A 26,737-nucleotide genomic window follows, 5' to 3' on the forward strand; every position below is an offset into this window, starting at 1 on the left:
AAGGAAAAAGACTGCTGGAATACTTCAATGCTTCGGTGAAGATCGTAACACAGCAGCAGCAGTAGAATAAAAACAAGTGAATAATGATGAAGACCAGTCAAAAAAGGCAGAGGAATAGTTGAGGCAGAAACAAGTAAAATGGCCTCCCCAAACACCATGGTGATTAAAACAGACATGCACTGGGATCACCTGGCATGGACGGACAGGAAAAAGCACACGTCCAATAAGTAAATGATATAATAAATCTAAAAAAATAGTAACAAAGCATAATGTATAGTAATGGGGTTACCTATTGGGGATATAGAGCCCACAGCCTGGAAAACTTGCCAGTAGTGTCTCAGCAAACCTTATGGAACATATGTCCCAAATGGTATTACTCCAAAGATTGTCTTAATGGGAAGTTGTAGGCTATGTATAATGTGCAGTCAGGGTGATTACTGAATGCCAATATTCCTTGAATCAAGCTGGATAAAATAAAAATAGAGAGGGTTCAGCCTGGATTAGCTTGATCTTTTTTGCGCGCCGGTCAGATGCAAATATGAAAACGGATATGGGGAGAATGCTTTCCCGGTGTCACTTCCTTATGCATCCTACCTTTGTTATATGCTTTGCCCTTCTAGGTTGGGAGGTGGCCCTTCCCACCCGTGACCAGTTGAGTGTTTCTTTCTTTCTTGCTCCCCGCTGCCATCCTGGTTGGGCTGGCGCTTGTGCTTCGGTGGGTCCTGACGTATTACGTCACTCCGTACATTACGCTCCTTCTTCTCTGGGCGGTGCATGACAATGCTGTGCGCCCGTTTCCAGGGAGATCGAACACAATGGCGCATTAGACGCCAAGGTTCCTGATAGGTAATCCCTCCCACACAGGGAGGAACGATTATATAGACAACCATGCCTGCTTGTGAGGCAGTCCAGTCTCATTTCAGCAGAGTGCGGCAAGCTATACCCTTCATCTCATCAGGTATGCTTTTGTCTATAAGAAGTTGGATCAGATTTCTTAACATATGGTGGAAAAAGATAGATATTTATTATCTTCCTCTTCTCCCTTCTATTTTTATTTTATCCAGCTTGATTTGGGGAGTTTCGGCACCCTGAATGCACATTATACATAGTCTACAACTTCCCATTTAAGACAATCTTTGGAGTAATACCATTTGGGACATATGTTCCATAAGGTTTGCTGAGACACTACTGGGCAAGTTTTCCAGGCTGTGGGCTCTATATCCCCAATAGGTAACCCCATTACTATATATTATGCTTTGTTACTATTTTTCTAGATTTATCATATCATTTACTTATTGGAACATGTGCTTTTTCCTCTCTGTCCTTGTCAGGTGATCCCAGTGCATGTCTTTTTAATCAACCTTCTGTTTGGGGAGGCCATTTTACTTGTTTCTGCCTCAACTATTCCTCTGCCTTTTTTGACTGGTCTTCATCAGTCCTCACTCGTTTTTAGTCTACTGCTGGCTGTGTGTTACCATCTTCACTGAAGCACTGTAAGTATTCCTGCCTTCCTTTTCCTTGGACAATACCGTACACATGTGGATGGTGACATATGTTCTAGTACACGTTTTGTTTTATAGACTATATGTATTATGATTGCTGAAACCTTCCCTGAAGAAGGAGCTTTAAGGACTCGTTGGAAATTGACTTATGCATAACCTTGTATTTGACAGTTTAATGCTTTTTTCTGTCTTGTGGTAAAATACTACATATTTTCATTGGTTGTATGTACAATTTTAATTGCACTTATTTTTTTTTTAAACAATTTTTGATACTAATAAACATTTATATATTACATTTCTACCTTTGTACATTCCTTGAGCCCATAAAGTCCCAATCCTTCTAGGGTGTATCTTTATCTTCTTGGTGAGATATTATTTCATCTTTCATTAAAATTACTCTTTTTTAACATATCCCTGTTCCCTGTTTGCTCTTTTCTCATTTGCACCAGGTGGAACCCCCTGATCACAAAAAGCAATTCGGAATTATTGACTGAAAGGACTTACATGGTTGTGCGTGTCATATCATGTTATCATTTTAAAATACGAGTGCCTGTGAAAATGTTTACATAGCATTTGAGGTCAGAAGGTGGCGAGTCTGGTAGTCCAGTGCTTCAGATAGCTAGTTTACCACTGCACTGTAAATACAGACCTGTATGGCTGCATATATCAACTTACACCCAGTGTTGAATGACTCAGACTATTGACACATTCCCTTCACTTCTCTTAGCAAAGATTGCAACCATATTAAAGCAGAACTACACTGTAACTGAGCACTACAAACCAAAAAAGGTATTTTTTATTAATTTTCAGTATTCAAAGCAAAAATCGCCCATCTATCCATCCATCCATGTATCATACTTTATTTTGCTAGATAAACACTTAGAAAAACACCCCCTAGCATTTCTGGTTGTGGCCATCTTGAGTCAGGGCAGATGACTCATGTAGCACTTCCTGGAATCAATATGCCCTTAGCTCAGACAGGCAGAAAGGAGGGTGTGCTTAGTTGAGAAAACTCCACCCTTGCTGAAGATTCCTGGGATGTATGACATAATTTTCCAAGGACTGGAAACCAGGAGGTAACTGAAGAAATGTAAAAAAAAAGTTTAAAACAAGTACAAATTGTATAGTCTCCTATCTATTTACTAATGTTAGCAGCGTAGGGATTAAAAATAGTCAATGTTGATTGAGAGAGTGAAGTTCCACTTAAGCTTTCAGTATGCATAAACAATCAGCAACTGCAGAAGTAGTGCTGGCCATTGTGATCAGGAATCTCAGTATGCTTAGCACACTGTAAAACATCAAAGCAGTACCCTGTGTTGAAAGTTATTTTAAGATTAGGTATTCTATTGCCAAATACCCCAATAGGCATACCCAGAAGACAAACCGACCCAATGGCATCTGGAGAAAATGAAATGGGTCAGACTGCAGGCACAAAAATAGTGTGTTGTCAGCCCACAACAGGAGCTGAATGCAAATTTGGCAGATCAACAGATATTTTTCACTGCTTGCAAAGTCTATAAACTAACAAAACATGCAGAAATGTGCATGTATGCATAGCGAGACAGAGATGTACTTAATATTTTTATTTTGCCTTGACACTGAATTTAAGCCTGCAGATCAAGAGAGCCATAAATATACCTTTCACCTTGCAATAAACTGCTGCTACACTGAACTGAGATATAGAAAATAAAGTAGCTCTCAGAGCAATACTGTACCCTCTTGTAACACTGTCCCCCGCAGTAATTCCTTTTTATCACTAGGTGTCCTCAGTCTTCAGGGTTAAAAGATGGGGGAGCTAGGAGCTGAGCTTCAATGTTAACTGTAACTTTATAAAAGCATTATTTTTTAATGGGTCACTACATCCAAAGGTATTATTTCAGTAAAGGGGATTCTGTTCTCTTGGATTCTTTTCATATTTTTGTTACGCAGTAATGCAAGACAAAGCTAAATAAGGCAGAAGTTGATAGAAACATCTAAAATTCTAAGGTGAACATGAAAACAATATGGATTATGGCAAGGAGAACTTAGTGTTGGAGCTTCCAAGACATAGAAATAAAGCCAGGGGCACCCCCAGCCCATGAAGAATCATCTATATTATATCACTTCTGGGAGGACTGTACCTTAAATGGCTGGCTTAGATGTGGAGCAACAGGAGTTACTGAATGGCTAGATATAGTCTAGGTAGTAACTGATTCTCCTTAAAGTGGTTGTAGGGTCTCAAGTTTTTTTCACCTTAATGCATTCTATGCATTAAGGTGAAAAACTCTGTGCTGCAGCTGCCCCCCAGAGCCCCCTTTTTTTTTACCTGAGCCTGATCCGATCCAGCCATGTGCACAAGCCCAGTGGCTCCAACTGCTGTCTCTCTCCTTATTGGACAGATTGATAGCAGTGGGAGCCATTGGCTTCTGCTGCTGTAAATCAAATCTTGTGACACTGGAGTGGGGGGCAGGGCTGAGTCTCACTCTCTGTGTCAATGGACACAGCAGCAGGACTCGGGAGCGAGCCCGCACGGGTGCCCCCATGGAAAGCGTCTTTCCGCGGGGGCACCTGATTAAGGGGAGGGGCCAGGAGCACCAGCGGGGCACCCCAGATAAAGAGGAAGAGGTTGCTCTGTGCAAAACCCTTACACAGAGCAGGTAAGAACAGGCATGATTGTTATTTTTTACAAACACTTTAACACTGAGCAAAGGGGATGGGTTCTAAATCTTGATTTGCTGTCTGTGCTTGTTTAAAGTAGATTCTTCACTTTAAACATTTAAAAGTAAAATTACTGCTTAAAGGTAGCCATGTATGTTTGCAATCTCTGTAAAAACTCCCATAGATTTATATACAATTATGTACTGCAGAACCTGTCTGAATCACATATGTGAGATGTGAAAAACACAAATATTTTTTCATATTTGCCTCTGATTGCTTGGGTTAAAATTCTGCCAAAAATTACACAGTGAACCATTATTATGCTAATTTTCCTAAATGTAGGTAAGCACATCATAATAGACTACAATTATATTAACCATAGCAAATTGCTACCCCTAAGAAAAAAACACTGTAACCTTTCTAAAAAAATCAATGTAGCAAAGAAGACCTGTCAATGTGTGATATCCCAATGCAGAGAATTGATGCACAAACTAATTTAAAAGTCAATAACTTAGTCAATGAGATATTAGACCTAAACAGGTAAGCACACTCGAAGCTGATAAAAAAAGTCATTTAGCTGCCATGCAGCTTGTGCGAATGTATCCTGCTTACCGTTACTATAGAAATCAGAATACCAAGAAGAATTACAGGCTTTATAAGCAAAAGGTCAGCAAGAGGTGGCTGTAGTCTTACGGAACATTATGCAATGCTAATCCTGAATTTCTCAAGCTGCAAACAAATTAGCATCTGAAAACAGACAAGTAAATGCTGAATATCGTATTTACTGTGCTTGACTATCACCTTGCAGAGCTAACATAGCTGGTTCATCTTGCTTTGCACTTTGTTTATGTTTGCTACCTGTTTATGCTGCCATGTAGTTTCTGACTGACACTTTTGTATCTCAATCTTTTCCTTTGTAGAAAGGTCAGTTGTAAAATTATGTTGTGTCTGTTCACCTGGCCAAATAGGCTTTAGAAGCAAATAACAAAAGGGAATTATTTTATTTACATCTAATATACAGTATATTGCCATACAGGTGTAAACTTTCAGATAATTTTAACCACTTTTGATAAACTGTTATTTGAACATACAATCAAAAGTCCTTGCTTAAAACCAAGCAGCTGATCGTCTAACTGGATTCAACTGAATGAATTAGGTTATAAATTGTCAGCAACAACAGAGGTTATTAAACAAAAAAATGAAAACCAGGAAAAAAAAGAAAATTGTGTTGAAAGTGATGGAATATTTCCTTCAGGTTTGACTGAGGCAATTTTGATCCCATCTCCTTGTGGTCATCTAAAATCACTTCTGTCTGTGTTCAATCGCTTTCAGATTAAAACTAGGCACAGGTAGGAAGATCATGTAAATGAGAGGTAGCTGCCATTTCTTACCTAAAAAGCTACACACTGGAACATGTAATGGTTTTCCTCAGTTCATAGCAACTTTCACACAAACATTGGCAGTACATCCACCTCTTTTGTGGGGAAAAGGACATCATTTTCAACATGCAGAAGTTCTCAGGCCAAGTGATATTGTCTTCAGTTTATGCTGATTGGTGCTTGCATGGCAAACCCTATATTGCATCTTTAACACTAGAGAAGACCAGATTAACTTCGCTGCTAGCAAAAATCTGGCAACCCATGGTTACCTTAAAGTTGGCCTTAGAATGGAGTCCTCATCATATGATGAGAATGATTTTAGCACAACTGTGCCACAACCTCAATGGTTGAAGAATACAAATTAATGTAATAGAGTATTTTTGGGATAGATATCACACACTATGGTGTTGATTTACTAAAGGCAATCCACTTTGCACTACAAGTGCACTCGCTGTAGATCTGAGGGGGACATGCAAGGAAAAAAAAAAAAACAGCATTTATGCTTGTACATGATTGGATGATAAAAATGAGCAGAGCTTCCCCTCATTTCAGATCTCCACCTCAGATCTACAGCGACTGCACTTCCAAGTGCACTTGAATTGCACTTATAGTGCAAAGTGGATTTGCCTTTAGTAAATCAACCCCACTGTTCTAAAAGTTGGAAAGCCTTAGCTAATTAGCTGTCATTCTCAATGCAAATGATTAGGCAGCTGGCTCAGCAAGCATTATAGTGGTACATGTGATAAAATTATTGACCAAATGAAGTGAAACACTGAAAATGTGGTCATATAGATCAGCCAATATTTGGGTCCATCATACAGTATGTGACCAACTTCATATTAAAATTTGACTTAAAAAACCTACACACCATGCTAAGCTATAACTGCCACTGTGTATGCATATTAAGCTATTAGTCAAAATTCAAGAATCATAAATGCTTTGAGAGGAGAGATCTTTCAGACATGCCATCCCCTTTACAATTTGAATGTTGTGCCATCATCTATTCACTGAGTTTGATTTACTTAAGGCAAATAGTTTGTTCACAAGAATTTCCCCTTAGCTTAGTGAACATGGCAAAAATTCAGTTTGAAAAAAATTCCAAAACACATGCAAGGAAAATGAAAAGAAAAAACTATATTTTTACTTGCAAATGTTTGAATGGTGGAAGTCATCAGAGCTTTACCTAATTCACTGAGCTAAGATAAAATTCCCTTGCAACGTAAACAGCCTATTTTCTTTAGTAAATCATCCCTGCTGCATATAGTAGAAATGTTTTTTAAAAAAATGTAATAATCAAGAGGCAGAATGGAGAAATTGTAATGGGTAAATGATAAAGCAACAGTATAAGCAGCATATTCAATTTTATGTCACACCTTAAAGAAAACCTTTAGAAAAAAAAGTATTTATGTAATATATGCATAAGATGCAGTGCTTCAACTGTGTGGGTAGAAATATACATGACACTTTAAATCATTAATAGTCAGCTGGCAATACATGGAATGTAATTAAAGCAGGCCTCTAAAAATGTACTGCTTTAACAGTCGACATTTCCCAACACTATTAAGTAGGTAGAATGTGTAAAATCATCACCCATGTTATGTTCTGGCATAAAGACCCCATTCCTATCCGATGTATGCTTCTATGGAATATGAGAATTTCAAACCAATACCTCCCAATGCTGACATAGATCCTGATAGGCTGGTCCTGCGATGTGTAATGTCATCATGTCAGTACTCTCCCCTCTTACCAGATAACAGATCTCTTGGTCTTTGAAGACTCCCAAGACAATTAGAGCAAAGGGAAACTAGAAGCAGTCTTACAGTGTGTAGATATTTAACTATACTGGCTCCAGAACACCAATGCAGACGAAGGGTGGACCAGAAAGTGTCACTAACTAATCTGAAAGTATTTAATTACATGAAAATCAAATAAGATTTTATTCACAAACAGTGATTTTTTAAATGATCTTGAACTACTAAACTATTAAGACAGCTAAACCAAACTAAAACAATTGTTCTTTCCCTCATAGGGACAGAAAGGTTCATACAAGTTCATCTCTGTAATGATTATACCATGTTTTATTTCCGCTCATTCTCCATAGACCCTATGACTCAATCTAGTACAGTCAATTGCTTTGAATATTAGGAAGTTATTTTAGGAAGACACAAACCACATTCAACCACGCAGTTGTCAGAACCTTTCTATGCATCCATATGTCTGTGGTGAAAATGCCATGTGCAATCTAAAGTAAATGTAAGAGGCAATGGCTATTGTTAGTCACAATCCAACAGAGCAAAATGTGATGCTGTAAGGGGAAGAAAAGATTAATTTTCCCATCAATGCTAAATAACACATGTACTGCAGTATAAAAAAAAGGGGAAAAGTACAATCACTGTAATCAGTTCACAATGGGAAATGAAACACTGCATTACATTTTGTTTGGAGGCTGGAAGAAATAACTGTCATAAGAAATTCTTTTTGTTCATAAATAATTATTTAAAATACACTATATGTTGATTGCCTTTACTGCAAGCATGGACTGTTTGGATTGCTTTTTAAATCATACGCTATGATCCATAGTGCTTGTAAACACTTAAAAAATGTGGATGGTGGTTTAGGGACCATTACATGAACGCAATGCATGGCAATGCACATTACATGCATTGCGGTGCCATTTATTTTGAAGCATTAAGGCAACACACATGTGCTGTAGCACACCATAGTAAGTTGCGGTGCACTGGATTTTTGGTTTTGATGTGTTGGCAGCCCATTGTTCTCAATGCACATTAACACACATCACAAATATACACTCACCGGCCACTTTATTAGGTACACCTGTTCAATTGCTTGGTAACACAAATTGCTACAGTAGGTGACTGCGATATTGTGTCAATCTCGCTACTGTTATTGGCGAGATTTGACACCTGCGAGCCCCGTCGCGGGAGCCAGCGCCGAGCTGGCTCGGTCATCGGGAAAGGAAAACTTTTTTTTTCCTTTCGCGATGAGCGACAGGCAGTGCTGACAGCTGTCTGGTATGAATCATGAGGGGGAACGCCGCGCCAAATTTTAAATAAAAAACCGGTGTGGGTTCCCCCCCAGGGGCATACCAGGCCCTTAGGTCTGGTATGGATTGTAAGGGGAACCCCCCTACGCCAAAATAAATTACTTTTGAAACCTGTGTAGTGTGTTTTTTTTATTGACACTTTTTTCCCTAGGTGAATGGCTAGGGGTACAATGTACCCTATACTCATTCATATAGGGTGGGGGGCCAGGATCTGGGGGCCCCCTTATTAAAGGGGGCTCCCGGATTCCGATAAGCCCTCCGCCCGCAGACCCCGACAACCAACGGCCAGGGTTGTCGGGAAGATGCCCTTGTCCTCATCAACATGGGGACAAGGTGCTTTGGGGGAGGGGGGGGCCGCAGGGCCCCCCCCTCCCCCAAAGCACCCAACCCCCCATGTTGAGGGCATGCGGCCTGGTACGGTTCAGGAGGAGGGGGGTGGCGCTCGCTCGTCCCCACCCCCTTTCCTGATCGGCCGGGCTGCATGCTCGGATAAGGGTCTGGTATGGCTTTTGGGGGGGACCCCCACGCCGATTTTTCGGCATAGGAGGGTTCCCCTTACAATCCATACCAGACCTAAGGGCCTGGTATGCCCCTGGGGGGGAACCCCCGCTGCTTTTTTATTTAAAATGTGGCACGGCGTTCCCTCTCATGATTCATACCAGACAGCTGTCAGTACTGCCTGTTGCTCATCGCGAAAGGAAAAAAAAAATTTCCTTTCCCGATGAGCGAGCCAGCGCGACATGCACAGTACCCTGTCGCCGAGAACCAGCTGGAAACACAATCCTGCGGCAGGTACTGTAATCAGCCAATCACACGGCAGCAACTCAATGCATTTAGGCATCTAGATGTGGTGAAGACGATTTGCTGAAGTTCAAACCGAGCATCAAAATGGGGAAGAAAGAGGATTTAAGTGACTTTGAACATGGCATGGTTGTTGGTGTCAGACGGGCTGGTCTGAGTATTTAAAAAAACTGCTGATCTACTGGTATTTTTATGCGGAACCATCTCTAGGTTTTACAGAGAATGGTCCGAAAAAGAGAAAATATCCAGTGAGTGGCAATTGTGTGAACAAAAATGCCTTGTTGATGTCAGAGTTCAGAGGAGAATGGGCAGGAGAATGGGCAGACTGGTTTGAGATGATAGAAAGACAACAGTAGCTCAAATAACCACCCGTTACAACCAGGGTATGCAGAATACCATTTTTGAATGCAAAACACATAGTTACATAGTTGGTGAGGATGGAAAAAGACACAAGTCCATTAAGTTCAACCTGTGTGTGTGCTTTTATGTTAATATTACATTGTATATCCCTGTATGTTGTGGTCTTTTAGGTGCCTATCTAATAGTTTTTTTTAAATTATTGATGCTCCCCGCTGAAACCACTGCTTGTGGAAGAGAATTCCACATCCTTACCACTCTAACAGTATAAGGTTAAACCGCTTCTCTTCTTATTTTAGTGAATGGCCGTGTGTCTTTTTAAATTCCCCAGAAAAGTTTTACCACTATTGTGAGGTCACCAGTACGATATTTGTACATTGAAATCATATCCCCTCTCAGGTGTCTCTTCTCCAAAAAGAATAAGTTCAGTGCTCGCAGTCTTTCCTCATAGCTGAGATCCTCCAGTCCTTTTATTAGCTTTGTTGCCCTTCTCTGGATCCTCTCCAGCAACAGCACATCCTTCCTGAACTGGCCCAGAGTCTTGTAGAGTGGGAGAATTATAATTTTATTTCTGGAGTTAATCCCCTTTTTAATGCATGCCAATAATTTGTTGGCTTTGCTTGCAGCAGCTTGCCATTGCTGAGCCTGTCATCTACTAAGACCCCCAGGTCCTTTTCCATCCTAGATTCCCCAAGTGCGTAGATTGCATTCATATTTTTGGCACCCAAATGCATTATTTTAAATTTTTTAACATTAACCACTTATGGACCGCCCACCATCGTTTTACGGCGCTACTTTGAAAAGGAATTAATTGATATGGTAGCAGCTAGCTGCCATAACACCAGTATCCTCTATTTCAGCAGGTGGTCTGCTTTCAAATAAAAGTGGTCTCTGTGGCGGACTCTCCGCGAGATCACTTTTATCGGCGGCGGGAGAGGGCCCCCCCGCCATGCTCCGGTGCCCTCCGCCGCTTACCGGTAGCTGCGGAGGCAATCATGTCCTGTCTATTGTGTGGTATGGAGATGAGTGAAAGGAAGATGGCCCCCACCCGTCTCCATATCATTGCAGGGCAGAAGTGACGTCAAAACGTCACTTCTGCCCATAGCTCTTAAAGGGACATTTATTTTTATTTTTTTCAAAATTACATTTATTTTTATTTATTTTTTATTGCATTTTAGTGTAAATATGAGATCTGAGGTCTTTTTGACCCCAGGTCTTATAATTAAGAGGTCCTGTCATGCTTTTTTCTACTACAAGGGATATTTACATTCCTTGTAATAGGAATACAAATGACACATTTTTTTTTTTTTTTAAGAACAGTGCAAAAATAAAAAATAAAAGGTAAAATAAATAGGAAAAAATAAATACATTTTTAAAGCGCCCTGTCCCACGGAGCACGCGTGCAGAAGCGAACACATACGTGAGTAGCACCCGCATATGAAAACGGTGTTCAAACCACACATGTGAGATATCGCCGCTATCGTAAGAGCGAGAGCAATAATTCTAGCCCTAGGCCTCCTCTGCAACTCAAAACATGCAACCTGTAGAATTTTTTAAACGTCGCCTATGGAGATTTTTTAAGGGTAAAAGTTTGTCGCCATTCCACGAGCGGGAGCAATTTTGAAGCATGACATGTTGGGTATCAATTTACTCGGCGTAACATTATCTTTCACAATATAATAAAAAATGGGCTAACTTTACTGTTGTCTTATTTTTTAATTAAAAAAAAGTGTATTTTCTTCCAAAAAAAGTGCGCTTATAAGACCACTGCCCAAATACTGTGTGACAGAAAGTACTGCAATGACCGCCATTTTATTCTCCAGGGAATAGAAAATAAATAAATAAATATTATATATGTGTATATATATATATATATATATATATATATATAATGTTTTGGGGTTCTAAGTAATTTTCTAGCAAAAAAAACCCTGTTTTTAACTTGTAAACACCAAATCTCAGAAAGAGGCTCCGTCCTTAAGTGGTTATTTCATTTGCCATGTAGTTGCCCACCCCATTAATTTGTTCAGATCTCCTTGCAAGGTTTTCACATCCTGCATAGCAGTTATTGCCCTGCTTAGCATCGTCCGCAAATACTGAGATTGAGCTGTTTATCCCATCCTCCAGATCGTTTATGAATAAATTAAATAGGATTGGTCCCAGGACAGAACCCCGGGGGACCCCACTTTCCACACCAGACCATTCCAAGTACTCCCTATTTATCACCACCCTCTGGACTCACCCATGTAGCCAGTTTTCAATCCATGTACTCACCCTTTGGTCCATGCCGACAGACCTTAATTTGTACAGTAAAAGTTTATTTATGGGGAACTGTATTGAATGCCTTTGAAAAATCCAGATACACCATATCTACAGGGCTTCCTTTATCTAGATGGCAGTTCACTTCCTCATAGAAGGTCAATAGGTTGGTCTGACAAGAACGATGTTTTATGAATCCATGCTGATTACTGCTAATAATACAGTTTTTATAACTAAAATCTTGTATACAGTCCCTTATCATTCCCCCCAAGAGCTTGCAAACTATTGACGTTAGACTAACTGGTCTGTAATTCCCAGGGATATATATTGGCCCTTTTTTAAAAAATGTTGCTACATTGGCTTTTCTCCAATCAACTGGTACCATTCCAGTAAGTAGACTGTTCATAAAAATTGCCCCGTATGTCCACATCCATGCTCAGGTCTGTATTGTTAGTAATGAGTAGGTCTAGGACCCATGAAATTGTCCTGCAAGACATTTAGGAAACGGTGAGCCTTAGACAAACGTGTGGTTCCTTCCGCCCAGTCTATGTCTGGATAATTAACACCTCAACCTTGAAACAGATGGGCTGCAGAAGACCACAATAGATTCCAGTCCTGTCAGCTAAGAACAGGAAACTGAGGCTACAATTCACACAGGCTCACCAAAATTGGACAATAGAAGATTGGAAAAACGTTGCCTAGTCTGATGAGTCTCGATCTCAGCTGTGACATTCAGATGATAGGGTCAGAATTTGGCATAAACAACATGTAAGCATGTTGGTGGTGGTGGTGTAATTCTTGTGTGGGAGATATTTTCTTGGCACACTTTGGGCCCCTGAGTGCCAATTGAGCATCGTTTAAATGCCATGGCCTACCTGAGTATTATTGCTGACCATGTCCATACCTTTATGACTACAGTGTACCCATCTTTTGATCACTACTTTCAGCACCATGTCACAAAGCTCAAATCATCTCAAACTGGTTTCTTGAACATAACAAAGAGTTCCCTGTACTCCAATGGCCTCCACAGTCACCAGATCACAATCCAATAGAGCACGTTTGGGATGCGGTGGAATGGGAGATTCACACCCTGGATGTGCAGCCGACAAATATGCAGCAACTGTGTAATGCTATCATGTCAATATAGACCAAAATCTTGGAGAGATGTTTCCAACAATTTTTTTAATCCATGCCATGGAGAATTAAGGCAGTTCTGAAGGCAAAAGGGGGTCCAACCCGGTACTAGCAAGGTGTACCTAATAAAGTGACTGGTGAGTGTATATGAGCCATTAATGTTTCAAAACTTACTTTAATAACATAGGAATTTTCACATACCAATAAATTAATTTTCTTGGAGTACAGAACAGGACACCGGACTGGTATTCATAGACCATGGGTTAGTTGTTGCTACCTTTAGGTGATTGGACATTGCCAACATTTTTTTTGCTAGAGCCACTGCTAGAGTGTACCCATATAAGCCCACCCAATCCATGAGGTTCCTGTGTTTTAGCAAGCATTAAAGAGTGATCAAGGCTGAGAGGAGGGTATCCTGCACAGTAGATGCTCTGGTGATTCCTTGAACTCATTTCCAACTGGTTTATACCTTCCCTGTGATAAAGATCCTTCCTAGACTTGCACAGTGCAAGATGGAGGAGTAAAGGATCCTGGTTATTCTGATCACACCAAATTGACCCAGAAGAATTTGGTACACAGACATAAACAGACTACTGGCGGAAAAGATTTGCCCTTCTCCAAACAGACCAGATTTACTGGCCCAAGGCCCCTGTTCCATACCGTTTCTTAATCACTGGCTTTAAATGCATGTCTGTTCAAATCTTGAAGTCCAAAAGGAAAAGGGTATCTCTGATTCAGGTATTCCTACTCCTACTCAAGGAAATTCAACTCCCACAAAATGTGAGGACAGAAAGCTTAACCCCAGGGACTAGTCTATCACTCGCATTTTGGCTTTCTTCAGTCCGGTCCTTTGGATGTTGACAGACAAGATCATGACTGAAGAGCCCTTCAGCGTGAGGGCATCCAGGTAATCTGTGAGATAAATGTGCTGGGTTCATAGAAATTCCAAAAGGGGGGCAAGCACTTTTGTGAGCACTTGGCGAGAGCCCAAATAGTAGTGCCATAAACTGGAAGTACTGGTCTCCCACTGCAAAACACAGGAAGCGTGGGTGGGAAAATGGGAATATGTAGCTAGACAATTTATACAGAAGCAATGAGATCTTGCAGATTATATCTGGAATTTTGCAACACAAAGAAATCTGTTGAAAATCAGTGATTTTATATCCAGTATTGGGCAAATGCAATACCTTGGTTTGGAAATTTGAATAGTACTGAATATAAACCATAAAACAGTTTTTCTGAAAGAACTGGTATAACCATTCCTTATGCCTAAAGTTGGTACAAGGCAGTCTTTAAATCTGCATTTCTTTGGTCAGAAGATGGCAGGCTGGAAGGTAAAAAGCAAGGAGGGGGGGTAGAAATTATTTTGGAACCCATTTGAAATGACAGATTGTACCCAGAAGGCTGGAATATCTTGGATCCAGACTGCGCAAACATTTTAGCAACAAAATTAGAGATGCACATGAGATAAGAGAGATTTTTGAGACATGTTAAATGACAATTTCAAGAGAATCAACACAAGACAATAGAACTGAATGGATCAGTTTTAATTGTTCTAAGAGAAGAGGGCCTTCAAAGAGAGGTTCCTGATCTCTGTTCATGCGTCTAGACCAGTTAGCAATAGTTTGGCAAATAGACATAGCAGGGCCAAGGTCAAATAAGGTCTTTATAAGGGCTTCAAAACACCTATTAAAATAGTCCTTAAAGGAGGAAACATCCTCAGTAGGAACTGTGAGGTGTTTATTGAGAACTAAAATGATAGAATCCGCTACCTGAAGAGACTACACATTTTTAGAAATCCTTTTCCATATGAAAAAATATCAGCAAAAAGCCTAGGAGGAGTAAAAACCTTTTCAAGGCATAGCAAATCCTCATAAAGTGCAAAATAAGTCTGTGTGTGTATGGGAAGTCTTTTTAGCCATTCTTTTGGTACCCGCAGGGGGTCTGTTTTGACTGGTGAGAATCAGGTGCTGTTAGGCAAACACTAGTTCTCATTGCATCAATTAGTGTGTTCACAGTGGAAAGAATTTGGAGCAAAGCCATAGCTTGTACTTCATAAGCTCCAGGGAAGGGAAAATCTCCTGCTGCCTCCACTACAAAATCAACATCCTCAAAACCTTCCTCCATATCTTCAAGTAAAGGAGGTTCCGCATCTAATTGCTGAACCAGGGCAGGGGGAAAAGACATTTATTAATATATTTTATACATATATTATTAGCTTTGGTCTCTTGAAACTGAAGGATCTAGAGGTGCTGAAAATGTCTCCAAGAATTCAGACATAATGGCAGAGAAATCTACTTCTGTCAGAAAGCCCACAGTCTGTGCCTAAGAGGGAGCAAGAATCAGATGAGAGTGGAAATAAGACAATTTTTTGGGGACAAGGGAACAGCCATCACCTTGGTGTTCTGTGTTTCCTGAAGACTGTCTGCAGGACACATGCTTTTAGGTCTTTTTGTCCCAGTTCTCTTGCATCTGTGATCCGCCATTGCTGATGAGAAGATCCCCAGTGGGGTATTCACAGTTAAGACATGAGGAATGACTGGGATCTGTATGTCTGGAGAAGGAGCCGCTATAACCCAGGTACTGAGCAAGTTCCCGTGGCTGTGTCTCTGTAGAAGAGGGCCACAGTAATGAAGCAAATTACCTAAATGTAGCAACATATAACCTATGGCCTATAAATTCCAGTCCTGTATACAGTTTTATGCTAGCTGTATCTTTATCTGATTCTATACCATATATGAAGTTTTCATTTTGAGAATCACTCGAGTTTATACCAGTAGAAAAGTAGAAGCATCACCTGAAAAGGAATTGGGTCAAGATACGCTATATTACCAAAAGTATTGTGACACGCACATGGACTTTAATGGCATCCCAGTCTTAGTCCATAGGGTTCAATATTCAGTTGGCCCGCCCTTTGCAGCTATTGCACCTTTAACTCTGCTGGGAAGGCTGTCCACAAGGTTTAGGAGTGTGTCTATGCGAATGTTTGACCATGCTTCCAGAAGCACATTTGTGAGGTCAGGCACTGATGTGGACGAGAAGGCCTGGCTCGCAGTCTCCACTCTAATTCAGCCCAAAGGTGTTCTATAGGGTTGAGATCAGGACTCTGTGCAGGCCTTTATGTAACTTGTTGGTGCACTTGTGCGCAGTCATGTTGAAACAGGAACGGGCCATCCCAAAACTGTTGCCACAAAGTTGGGAGCATGAAATTGTCCAAAATGTCTTGGTATGCTGACAGAGTTCCCTTCACTGGAACTAAGGGGCCAAGCCCAACCCCTGAAAAACAACCTCACACCATAATCCCCCCTCCACCAAATGATTTGGACCAGTGAACAAAGCAAGGTCTATAGTTCTGACCTCAACCTGATAGAACATCTTTGGGATGAATTAGAGTGGAGACTGCGAGCCAGGCCTTCTTGTCCACATCAGTGCCTGATCTCACAAATGCGCTTCTGGAAGAATGGTCAAACATTCCCATAGACACACTCATAAACCTTGTGGACAGCCTTCCCAGAAGAGTTGAAGTTGTTATGGGTGGGGCAACTCAATACTGAACCCTATGGGCCAAGACTGGAATGCCATTAAAGTTCATGTGCGTGTAAAGGCAGGCGTCCCAATACTTTTGGTAATATAGTGCGAAGTGTGAAGGGTGCTGGAACATTATTTGCATAATAAACATTAAAAAGGTTGTGAGAAGAAAACATTTATTGTTGAATGTACATTATTAATATATTGTTTAAAAGATAAAACTAAATATTGTGAAGGAGATATATGTTACACACTGTGGGGCTGATTTAGTAAAACTGGAGAGTGCAAAATTTAGTGCAGCTCTGCATAGAAACCAATCAGCTTCCAGGTTTTTTTTTGTCAAACCTTAATTAAACAAGTGAGAAGCTAATTGGCTACCATGTACAGTTGCACCAGATTTTGTACTCTCCAGTTTTAATAAATCAAGCCCTTTGTTTATGTTTTGTTTATTGCTTTACTCTTTAAATTTGTCTTTATATTAAAACAAAGGAGTTATATATGTTTCTCTTTCTTAAAGGGGTTGTAAACCCTTGTTTTTTTTCACCTTAATGCATCTTATGCATTAGAGCCCTTGCACACTGGGGCGGTTTGCAGGCGCTATTGCGCTAATAATAGCGCCTGCAAACCGCCCCGAAAGTGCCGCTGCTTTCATTCCAGTGTGCAAGCCCCAAGGGCTTGCACACTGGAGCGATGTGCTGGCAGGACGGTAAAAAAAGTCCTGCCAGCAGCATCTTCGGAGCGGTGAAGGAGCGGTGTGTATACCGCTCCTTTACCGCTCCTGCCCATTGAAATCAATGGGACGGCACGGCTATACCGCCGGCAAAGCGCCTCTGCAGAGGCGCTTTGCGGTGGTATTTAACCCTTTCTCGGCCGCTAGCGGGGGGTAAAACCGCCCCGCTAGCGGCCGCATACCGACGGTAAAACGCCGCTAATAATAGCAGCGTTTTACCGCCGACGCCGCCCCCTGCCCCAGTGTGCAAGGGCTCTTAAGGTGAAAAAACTTCTGGCAGTGACCGGCCCCCCAGCCCCTCCGTTTTTCTTACCTGAGCCCCATAATTCCCTCGACGGAGATGCGATCTCCCTATCTGCACAGGGTCCCGCCTCTTAATTGGATAGATTGATAGCAGCGCAGGCATTGGCCCCCGCTGCTGTCAATCAAATGCAATGACGTGGGTGCCAGGGGGTGGGGCTGAGTCCGGCATTTTTGTCTATAGATGCAAATGCTGGACTCGGGAGCGCACCAACACGGTAACCCCCCGGGAGAGCGCTTCTGCCAGGGGGTTATTTGATGTGAGGAGGAGCCGAGGGACCCCAGAAGAAGATGATCTGGGCCGCTCTGTGCAAAACGAGCTGCACAGTGAAGGGAAGTATAACATGTTTGTTATTTTAAAAAAATAAAACAGGAAGGTTTACAATCACTTTAATTGAAGTGTATGATTAATAATGCAGCTTATTATGTTATTTTCCTTGTTCATATCAAGGTTTTGGTATTTTTGAACAGTTGTAGCTGGATGGGAATTTTATAGCTGGAGAGCTGGAGTGCGTAAACTATTATTTATATTTCAATTAATTTCATTCTGTCCATTCAAAAGCAATACAACCAATCTTGGTTTGTTACTTTTGCTTCTGCAGCAAATTCTGAAAATGTATTTATAATTTTCTAACTTGGTATATTAAAGACAAATGAAGCAATGGGTTACACTGAGTGAAATGAATCTTCAAAGGGGCAAATTGTGTCTGAGGGCCACACCTATAAATTTCCAGAAAAAGGTTACAGCACTCATTATAACTGACATAATAACCACAACTTACATTTTATCCCAGAGAAAGGGAGCAAACAAATTGCCTAAAGTATTCACAGAGGGGGCTCCCCTCTGTGAAGAAGTAACATGTGCGTGACATATCACGTAGGGTGAGAGGAGAGGCTAACGCAAACCAGAAGTGACATGGCCCCCAACTTTTCAACATAGCGGAGCCGTCTGGTTTTTGATGGAGGTCCGGAGTCATTATTCCTTTACAGCTTACCCAGACCCTCTGTAGTGGGGGGTCATGGGTCTCTGGTAAGCGGCCAGCTTTTATATTTGGTGACGGTGGATCTGACACTTCATACTTTCATCAACAAACTTTCAATACTCATCAGCACTTGGGTGGTCATCGCATTTATTATATGGACTTTCAATATGTCTCAAGATTTGCACTGATGCACATGATTATGCACTTTTGCACATGTATTGATTGCATATTTTTTATGAGCAATTATTTATATGCTCCATATATTTACATGGCTTTTTTCTTGTACCTTATGATGGTCAATTGTCATTTATATTAGTCTATTAGCGCAGTTTCACATTTTCTCACTTGGTTTTATTTATGCAAGTATGTGCTCATATCAATAAATATGTAAATGGAAATAGTGTAAATTATTGATGTCTGCCCCTGTAAAGCAGCACTTGGACTGGTAGAGAGAGAAACAGCACTGAGAGACAATCAGATGTGCTGCAGTGCTCATATACTAATAAGGAACATGTTGATGAGGAGAAAATAGAGTGACGGAGGAGAAAATGGAGTGACGGAGGAGAGGGCATCAGTTTGCTAGTTTCTCCATTACTGGCAAGTCACAGGCTGAAGGAGGGACAAGACATAGTTGTATTTCTTAGTTGCAGTAGAGACAAATCAGATCTCAAGGCTGGCTATGTGGCGTGGTTGTTTAAATCTTAGTAATAAATGGACAAAAATATAAATGCTCTGACAGGTATCACAGCTCTCATATATGTATTGTATCTGTGTTTCCAGCTATTTGTCCAAAGTAATTTTTTTGATTTGAAGAGTTTGGGAGTGTTTGTCACAAGGGCCACAAAGCAAAAGAATAATTAAAAAATAAACAATAATGATAAAAATAAAATACAGCTAACTAACAAACCCGAATGCGCTGACACTGAGCAGCCTACAGCAATAGACTTCACATTTTCAGTAAATGAATGGGATTTAATACATACAAGTTAACTCGTGGGAAAACCAATTTCAATCACTAGAGACATTTCCCCTCACTCTTTCTTACACGTTAAATATTTGTACTAAAGAGCATCCCACTCAGGGGAAGGAGCAATGAAAACAGTGAATAAGCAATAAAATGTCTTTGCCGCTCACATAAATGGAAAAATAAAAATCTGCACTGAAGGAATATTTTAGCTCAGCAAGATTACTTCTTACAGAAAAGAGAAAAATTAACTTGACTATATTGGCTTAAAAAGATAAATGCCTATCCACTCTTCTAAGGAAGTCTAAGAAATGGAAAATAATGTTCCTTAAGGACACCTTTTCAAGTGTGAGGATTTTGGGAAGGCTATGTGCTTTAAAAAGCTGCGATGAAACAAAGCACTTATAAAATAAGAGCTGATTGTAGTAGTGGTATGTAAATTTTCAGAATGACTGATTTCGATTTTTTTTATTCCTGGACTCTTCATGCAGAATACCCTGAAAAGGATGAATAGGATCTTCCGCACTGGAGAAAATCACAATGACAAGGCAGAAGTGTCAATTTATTTATACACGTAGCAGACACAAAATTAAACATGTACACATAAAAAAGTACAGCTACTGTAGTAGATGTATTCTGCTATTTAGTATGTAACATGCTTATTTTTAAAATGCAGGCTGTAAAATGCGGAATCATATTCTCAAATATATTACAAACATATAAAATGCCCCACTGCACTTTTTTAAAGGAATTGACAGATCTGTAAATCTAAATCTTGATTTTGCTTACACATACAAAGCAAGATTCATATAAATGTTCATTTTCAAGTCTGTGCCTTTATGCCCAAGAGCACATGCACATTCATAAATGTGTTTTGTTTTCTTACACACCAGGCTACACCATTCTGTAAGCGTCACACTATCATATCTAATGATGAACTTTGCTTGCAACTAAACTGTAACTGGCATTTAATTTCCTATTTTGTTTAGCTTTAATGCATCACATATAGCAAGTGAAGAAAGGGACAATGATTATGTAGTTTACATCTAGCAAAAGTTAACTGCCTGCCACATTTGTGCAAACCATATGATTGGAAACTGAATTAATGTCTATGTAAGTAAATACCATTTTTAGAACAACTACTAATAAATACTTACTCATTAAATATCAAGTCTGGTGCAAAATACAAGTATTGGCTGTTTGCATGTTTATAGGATCTCCAGCTCAAGGCAAATGACGACAGGCACATCCAGGAGTACTGGATTAAAGTAATTTGGTCCTCAAGAGGCAGGTTTCTAAATCCTGAAACAAATGAGTATTAATGAGGGATATAGGAAATTTGAAAAACACATAATGCTGTGTCATGAAACACAAAATGTATGTATACACATACAAAACGCAGAAAATGTTCACTTAGCAAATTGAATGTTACTTAGCTAGCAAATAAGGTAAAACTTAATTTATTTTAATTCTCTAATAGTGTACAAGGAAAATTTATAAGAAACATGGATTTTTTGCTTTAACATGATTTGATGACTAAAGTTAGTACAACAAAATGAACAGTCACTTTGCAAAGTTCTATTCTTAGTAAATCAACCCCATTTGATACGATAAGATGTGCATGATATTCGGTTCAGTCTGTTTGTTCACTTTTAAACTAAGTGTATGGAGATGACTAATGAAAATATCAGATCATTCATTTAAAGGGGTTGTAAACCCTCATGTTTTTTCACCTTAACACATCCTATGCATTAAGGTGAAAAACCTTCTGTCATTCAGCAGACCCCCAGACCCCCCCCCCCCTTTACTTACCTAAACCCGTTCTTTCTCGCACCGGGGACGAGCGCACTTGCTCTAGCCGGTGTCTCGTGTCCTGATTGGATAGACTGATAGCAGCACAGCCATTGGCTGTCAATCAAATCCAATGACACGGGTGCCAGGTGTCCCGAAGGAGAGCGCTTCTCCGATGGGGCACTCAAGAAGAGGACGAGCCACGAGCACCGCTGAGGGACACCAGAAGAGGAGGATCGGGCCACTCTGTGCAAAACCAACTGCACAGAGGAGGTAAGTATGACATGTTTGTTATTTAAAAAAACAAACAAGGGTTTAGTAACCCTTTAAATATACACAGACCAGGTAACTAATGGATGGGCATGTTTTGCTATGTTTGGTAGGACTGGCAGAGCAAACCAACATATTAACGAAAAGATGGGACCTCTATGGTTTACTGTAGCTGGGCGCTCCGATCTCCCGCTCATCCACCGCCCCCTCCTGCTATGACAGGAGAGGGCTCAATGTGAGGAGCCAACATGCTCCAGGCCCCCCCCCCATCACTGGGATTACCTCATGTCGTAAGGATTGCTGATCTGTGTGTCTGCAGCCAGCGCCTCTCACCGGTAGTGGAGTGGCTCCGTGTAATTCCCCGCTTCAGGCCTCTCTCCTGTAGTGCAGATCAGATCCAAATAGAGATCCAGGGGAGTAATAGCCATCTGAGAAACATCAGAAAGGACTTGCCATGCAGAATCTATGGATGATGGGAATTGTAGTTCTTAAAGGGGCGCTGCACCATACCGGTTAATGGAGGCTAACAGACTGTGGACATCGCATCTCTGCACCTGGAGGAGATCTCCTGAGCAAATTGTTCCAGATTGCTGCCAGTCCAGAGGGGAGAGCAAAGGGTAGACCTGCTGTCAGGGTCTGTACCTCACATCCGAGGAACCAGAGCCATCAGAAGTGGGGGAGCTAAGAGGACCTGTTGCTGTGCCTGTTCACCCACATCAGGGAGAGAGGACAGACCTGCATCTGAATCTGGCAGATCTGCCTTCAGAGTCTGAGTTTGAGAGAGAGACTCGCATCTTCAGGATTGATGGGGTGAGACTGCAACCTGTGTGAGAAAACGGGACTGGAAGCTGCTGATCGCCAAGCAACTGGGACCAGACTAGTTGCCTGCCAGGATGTGGTGAGCTGAACTACCCATCCTAAACGCCTGCCAAACACTGTTAGCCCAAATAGAGATGCAGTTCTAAAGACTCTAGTTGCACCTGTTACAGTTTGATTTTGCTTTGCAATAGTCTATTGAGTGCCATTTAGTTGGTCATTGGCTTTTCATCCTTTATGGTACCCTTAAGACTGTATAATTATCTGTATAAGACTGTATAATTATTACATTATTGTATGCCTCATTTAGTTGCATTGCCTTAATACATGTAATTAATTTACCTCCAAGTTGCTTGTAGCCTACGTCCTGTGCATTAATATAGGGTGGTAGCTCACTAACTCTTAAGTCACTTACGACACTCAAGTCTCTTAAGACAGGTGTAAATGACTTTTAGTCTACGACCAAGTGTGTCAGAGGGGGTCGAGCAGTTAGGCGAGTCATGGCAGAACAGAGAACCTGTCATCACCAGCGGGTCCTGCGGGGGGTAAGCGCTTGAACAGTCACTCTGCAAAGTTGTATTCTTTTAGCAAATCAACCCTATTTGCTAAGATCAGATCACCACATGAAAGTCAGTTAAGTCTGTTTGTTAACCTTTAAACTAAGACATTGTATGAAGATGGCTAATTAAAATATCAGGTCACTCATTAAAATATACACAGACTAACTGACGGAAGGGCATCTTTTACTAATGTTTGATGTGACTGGAGCAGTAAACTGACATAATAATTAAAAGATGGTACTTCTATGGTTTACCAAAAGACATGTTTTGGGATCAGGCTCAGAGTTGGATAGAGTTCCTCATTAAGCCCAGACCTAAACAATGATAACTGTGATATCTGTATATACTGTAAACACTGCAATAGCTAAAGGTAAAAATTAGACCGCACAGTATAGGGTGCACATTCCAAAACCAAGGGTATTTTTTTTTAATGCCTGAAAGTTTAAAAAAAATTGTGGGGAAAATCAATTTTATTAACATAGCCTAAAACACCACATGCAGGAAGAACAAAGTTGATTTTCCAGTTCTCAGCAATCCTTTACAGTGATACTGCAATGGTTCATGTGGTGCAGGGAGAAACAAATGAATGTTTATGTAACGTCTTCCCAATTCAACTGCTGTTAAGAGTAAAATGGGGATGACTCCAGCAATTTAATTCAGTTCTTCGCTGCTATGGTCTCTCCTAGAAATGGAACAGTGTTTGTGTTTTAACTTAAATAAACTGAGAATGAAAAAATCCTGTAATACTCAGAAACAAATATTAGCATCAGAAACAAATATTAGATAAAATATAGTTTTATATGATATATACAAGTACCTCTCTGCATATTGTGCACACAGAAAACAGGTAACATCTGCTGTATCTGCACTTTAAGCACTATATTACTGCCTTTTCTGGATTTCTTTTACGTAATTTAATGGAGGTATATATTTCATACACATCTAGTTATTTGTGTTATAATCTTAATGTGCTCTTGAGAATTACAAAGACTAATAAAGTAAAACTAAAGGAAAAACTTTTTTAATTTTGGATAGTGTAAGGAAGGGTTATAACCCCTGTCAGATTTTCTTTCACCGTCTGTATCCCATTCCAGAGATTTCCCTTCACTTCCTGTCCCATAGTCAAACAGGAAGTGAGAGGAAATCCCTGAAAATTAAGGGAATTCACTGGGGACCCCCAGGTCACCAGAACTAGTGCCCTCATTGGAAGATTTCCCCTCTATTACTTTTCTGGGAATAACCCAAAATATGGGGGTTTCTTTTACTTTCACTTTCAGTGATAATGGTAAACAGGACAAAAGAGAAAATAAATAAAAAAACTCACAAGTGCTCTAATCCATCTCTGCTCTATCCAAAACGTAAAAAAAAAAAAAGAAACGTTTTGCCTTTAATTATACTTTAAGTACTTTAAAGACATAGTTGACAAAATAGAACTTATTTGTCCACCTCCTAAATTAGAAACACACAGATGTGGTGTGGTTGTAACCTGAATTGATTTGGAAATCTGAGATGTTATTATCTTGTGGATGGGGCAATAGAGACTCCTACAGCAGATCAATGACCAGGGACTTTATGTTGCCGCCATAATTGGCAGTAAAAAAAGAGAATGGTATCTGAAATGTAACCATATCTATAGCTTCATTCGACATGTCTTAGAGCAACATCTACAATTTCTTTCATTCCTGGATAGTGTACTTAAGAGGCATATCCTTTTGATATGTGATAAATGCATACATGAAATCATAATGTCCCTTGTACAGAGGGCTGTATGGGAGCAGTGTGTGCCTCCTGGTGTTTTTTTTTATTTTCTTTGCACCCAGGAGGGACAGGTTTCATTTTCAGCTTCGCTACATTAAGCCTGTCAAAGTCTATGTCTAATCCTGTATGAAGTGGTACTGGCATTTAGGGCTCTGTGTGTTCAGGGATGAAGGTCTGGAATGCAAGTGTTTATTTATCCTTTGCATTCCAGACCTTTGTCCCTACATGCACAGGGCCCTAAATGCAGGTAGCGTTCCGTATAGCACTCACAGCCTGCCAGAGACTTTGACAGGCTACCTGCAGCAATGCTGGAGATAGCACCTGTTCCACCAAGGCATACTTAAATGCTCCCAGACAGCCCCATTTGCAAGGGGCCTAAGTGTTGAATCTTGCAACTTCAGGACCTCCCCCAGTGCTCAACATGCCCCCACCCGGTCTCAATATCATCACAGTGTTTCTTCTAGCATTGAATGCCACTGCATAGTAAGTACTGCAGCAGGCAGCACTTCTGAAACGCACATAATACAGATAACCTGCATGTGTTAATTTGTTAGGGGAGAAAATTGTGATAGGGCAAAAAGCTCCACCGGGTACAAAGATCACTTGACCAGTTAAATAGTCTACCTCAGCACAGTTCTTTTGGCCATACTTCTTCTGTAGGTCACAGAAGTGCACTTAGTACTGCACTACTGTGACCCAGATTCAGCTGACAGCGGGCTAAAAATCCACTATCAGCTGACATCACAGAGCCGGTCAAAGCTCTGCTGGAATCTCAACAATGTTGAAATCCGCCCAGATGCTTGACCAGCAGCTGGCTCAGCCTCTCAGCAGGTTTTTTAAAATGCAGTGGAAGGGAAATCACATGGTGATTTTGCACCATGCGATTTCCTGGTGGTTCCCACAAATGCTGCTGCGGTTTTAGATGCATGGAGGTGCCATAAGGAATCAATGGCAGCCCCGTGTGTTTTTAAAGAGCAGCGCAGGTGTAATTCCCACACCTGCAACCACCTGCAATAGTGTGATCCAAGGCTTTGAGCTCATGTGGGACAGCTGCAGAATCACATTCATGGAAATGTTTTCATATCCCAACTTAAAACAGAAACGGATTTACACATTGTTTCACCTGCTTTACAACACAAAGTAACACTAACACTAAGAACTGTCTGTATTTAACAGTTCAAGGTACTATAACTGTTTTGATATCACTTATATACAGTATCCATGATATTGCAAAAGTACACATTCAAAATAAAAAATAAATATGTTCCAACACAATCATAGAAACTTCATTACATACCTGGAATCACTTTTGCCCATTTGACCACTTGGATCATCTGTTTTCCAGCTAATCGGTTGAGGCTGGAAAGAAGGTGTTCTGCTGTGTCTGGCTGTGAACTGTCATATCCCGCATACACAATTTCTGGTTCTATGTTTTCAAGTATCACAGTTGCCGACAGTGTAAGTCCAGGGGATACAGCAGATATGATTGGAACAATAGTTGTGTTTGTGGAAACAGAGGTGTCTTTTGGTAGGGATGTGAATGTGGCTTCATCCTTTGGACTCTGTACAGGTGGCTGCTGAAGTGAAGGAGGTTGCTGGTGTTCTTCATGGACCCCTTTTAACTTTCCTAGCTTTTTAGACTTCCGAGCTAAAACAGATGTGCAATAATTGTTAGAATAAATGGTGCATAAAATACATAGCATCAAGGCAGATTGTGCTCACAGGTTCCTGCAGGACTTTAAAGTTACATTTATTCTAGTTGCATATTTTATTGTTATACAACTTTTATTTAATAATGTATTTCTACAAAAAAAAAAAAAGGAAACATCTAGTTGTATAAGACTCCCTTCACACTGGGGCTGCGGCCGCATTAGCGCTAAAGCGCTGCTAGTTTTAGCAGCGCT

At 40.6% G+C, this 26,737-nt stretch overlaps 1 protein-coding gene across 4 annotated transcripts in view; it reads right to left on the reverse strand.

Annotated features, from left to right (window-relative positions):
* The window catches only part of NR3C2 (nuclear receptor subfamily 3 group C member 2), a 532,006-nt gene that overhangs the window by 41,696 nt on the left and 463,573 nt on the right, over window positions 1-26,737 (reverse strand). For all 4 annotated transcript variants that reach the window (XM_073604847.1, XM_073604838.1, XM_073604864.1 and 1 more), the window contains exons 5-6: window positions 26,131-26,481; window positions 20,796-20,940 (exon numbers count right to left, since the gene is read on the reverse strand). In XM_073604847.1, coding sequence (XP_073460948.1) covers window positions 20,796-20,940; window positions 26,131-26,481 — 496 coding nt within the window. The remainder of the gene's footprint in view (window positions 1-20,795; window positions 20,941-26,130; window positions 26,482-26,737) is intronic.

Source organism: Aquarana catesbeiana, linkage group LG01 (assembly GCF_042186555.1).
Source record: "Aquarana catesbeiana isolate 2022-GZ linkage group LG01, ASM4218655v1, whole genome shotgun sequence".
NCBI lineage: Eukaryota > Metazoa > Chordata > Amphibia > Anura > Ranidae > Aquarana > Aquarana catesbeiana.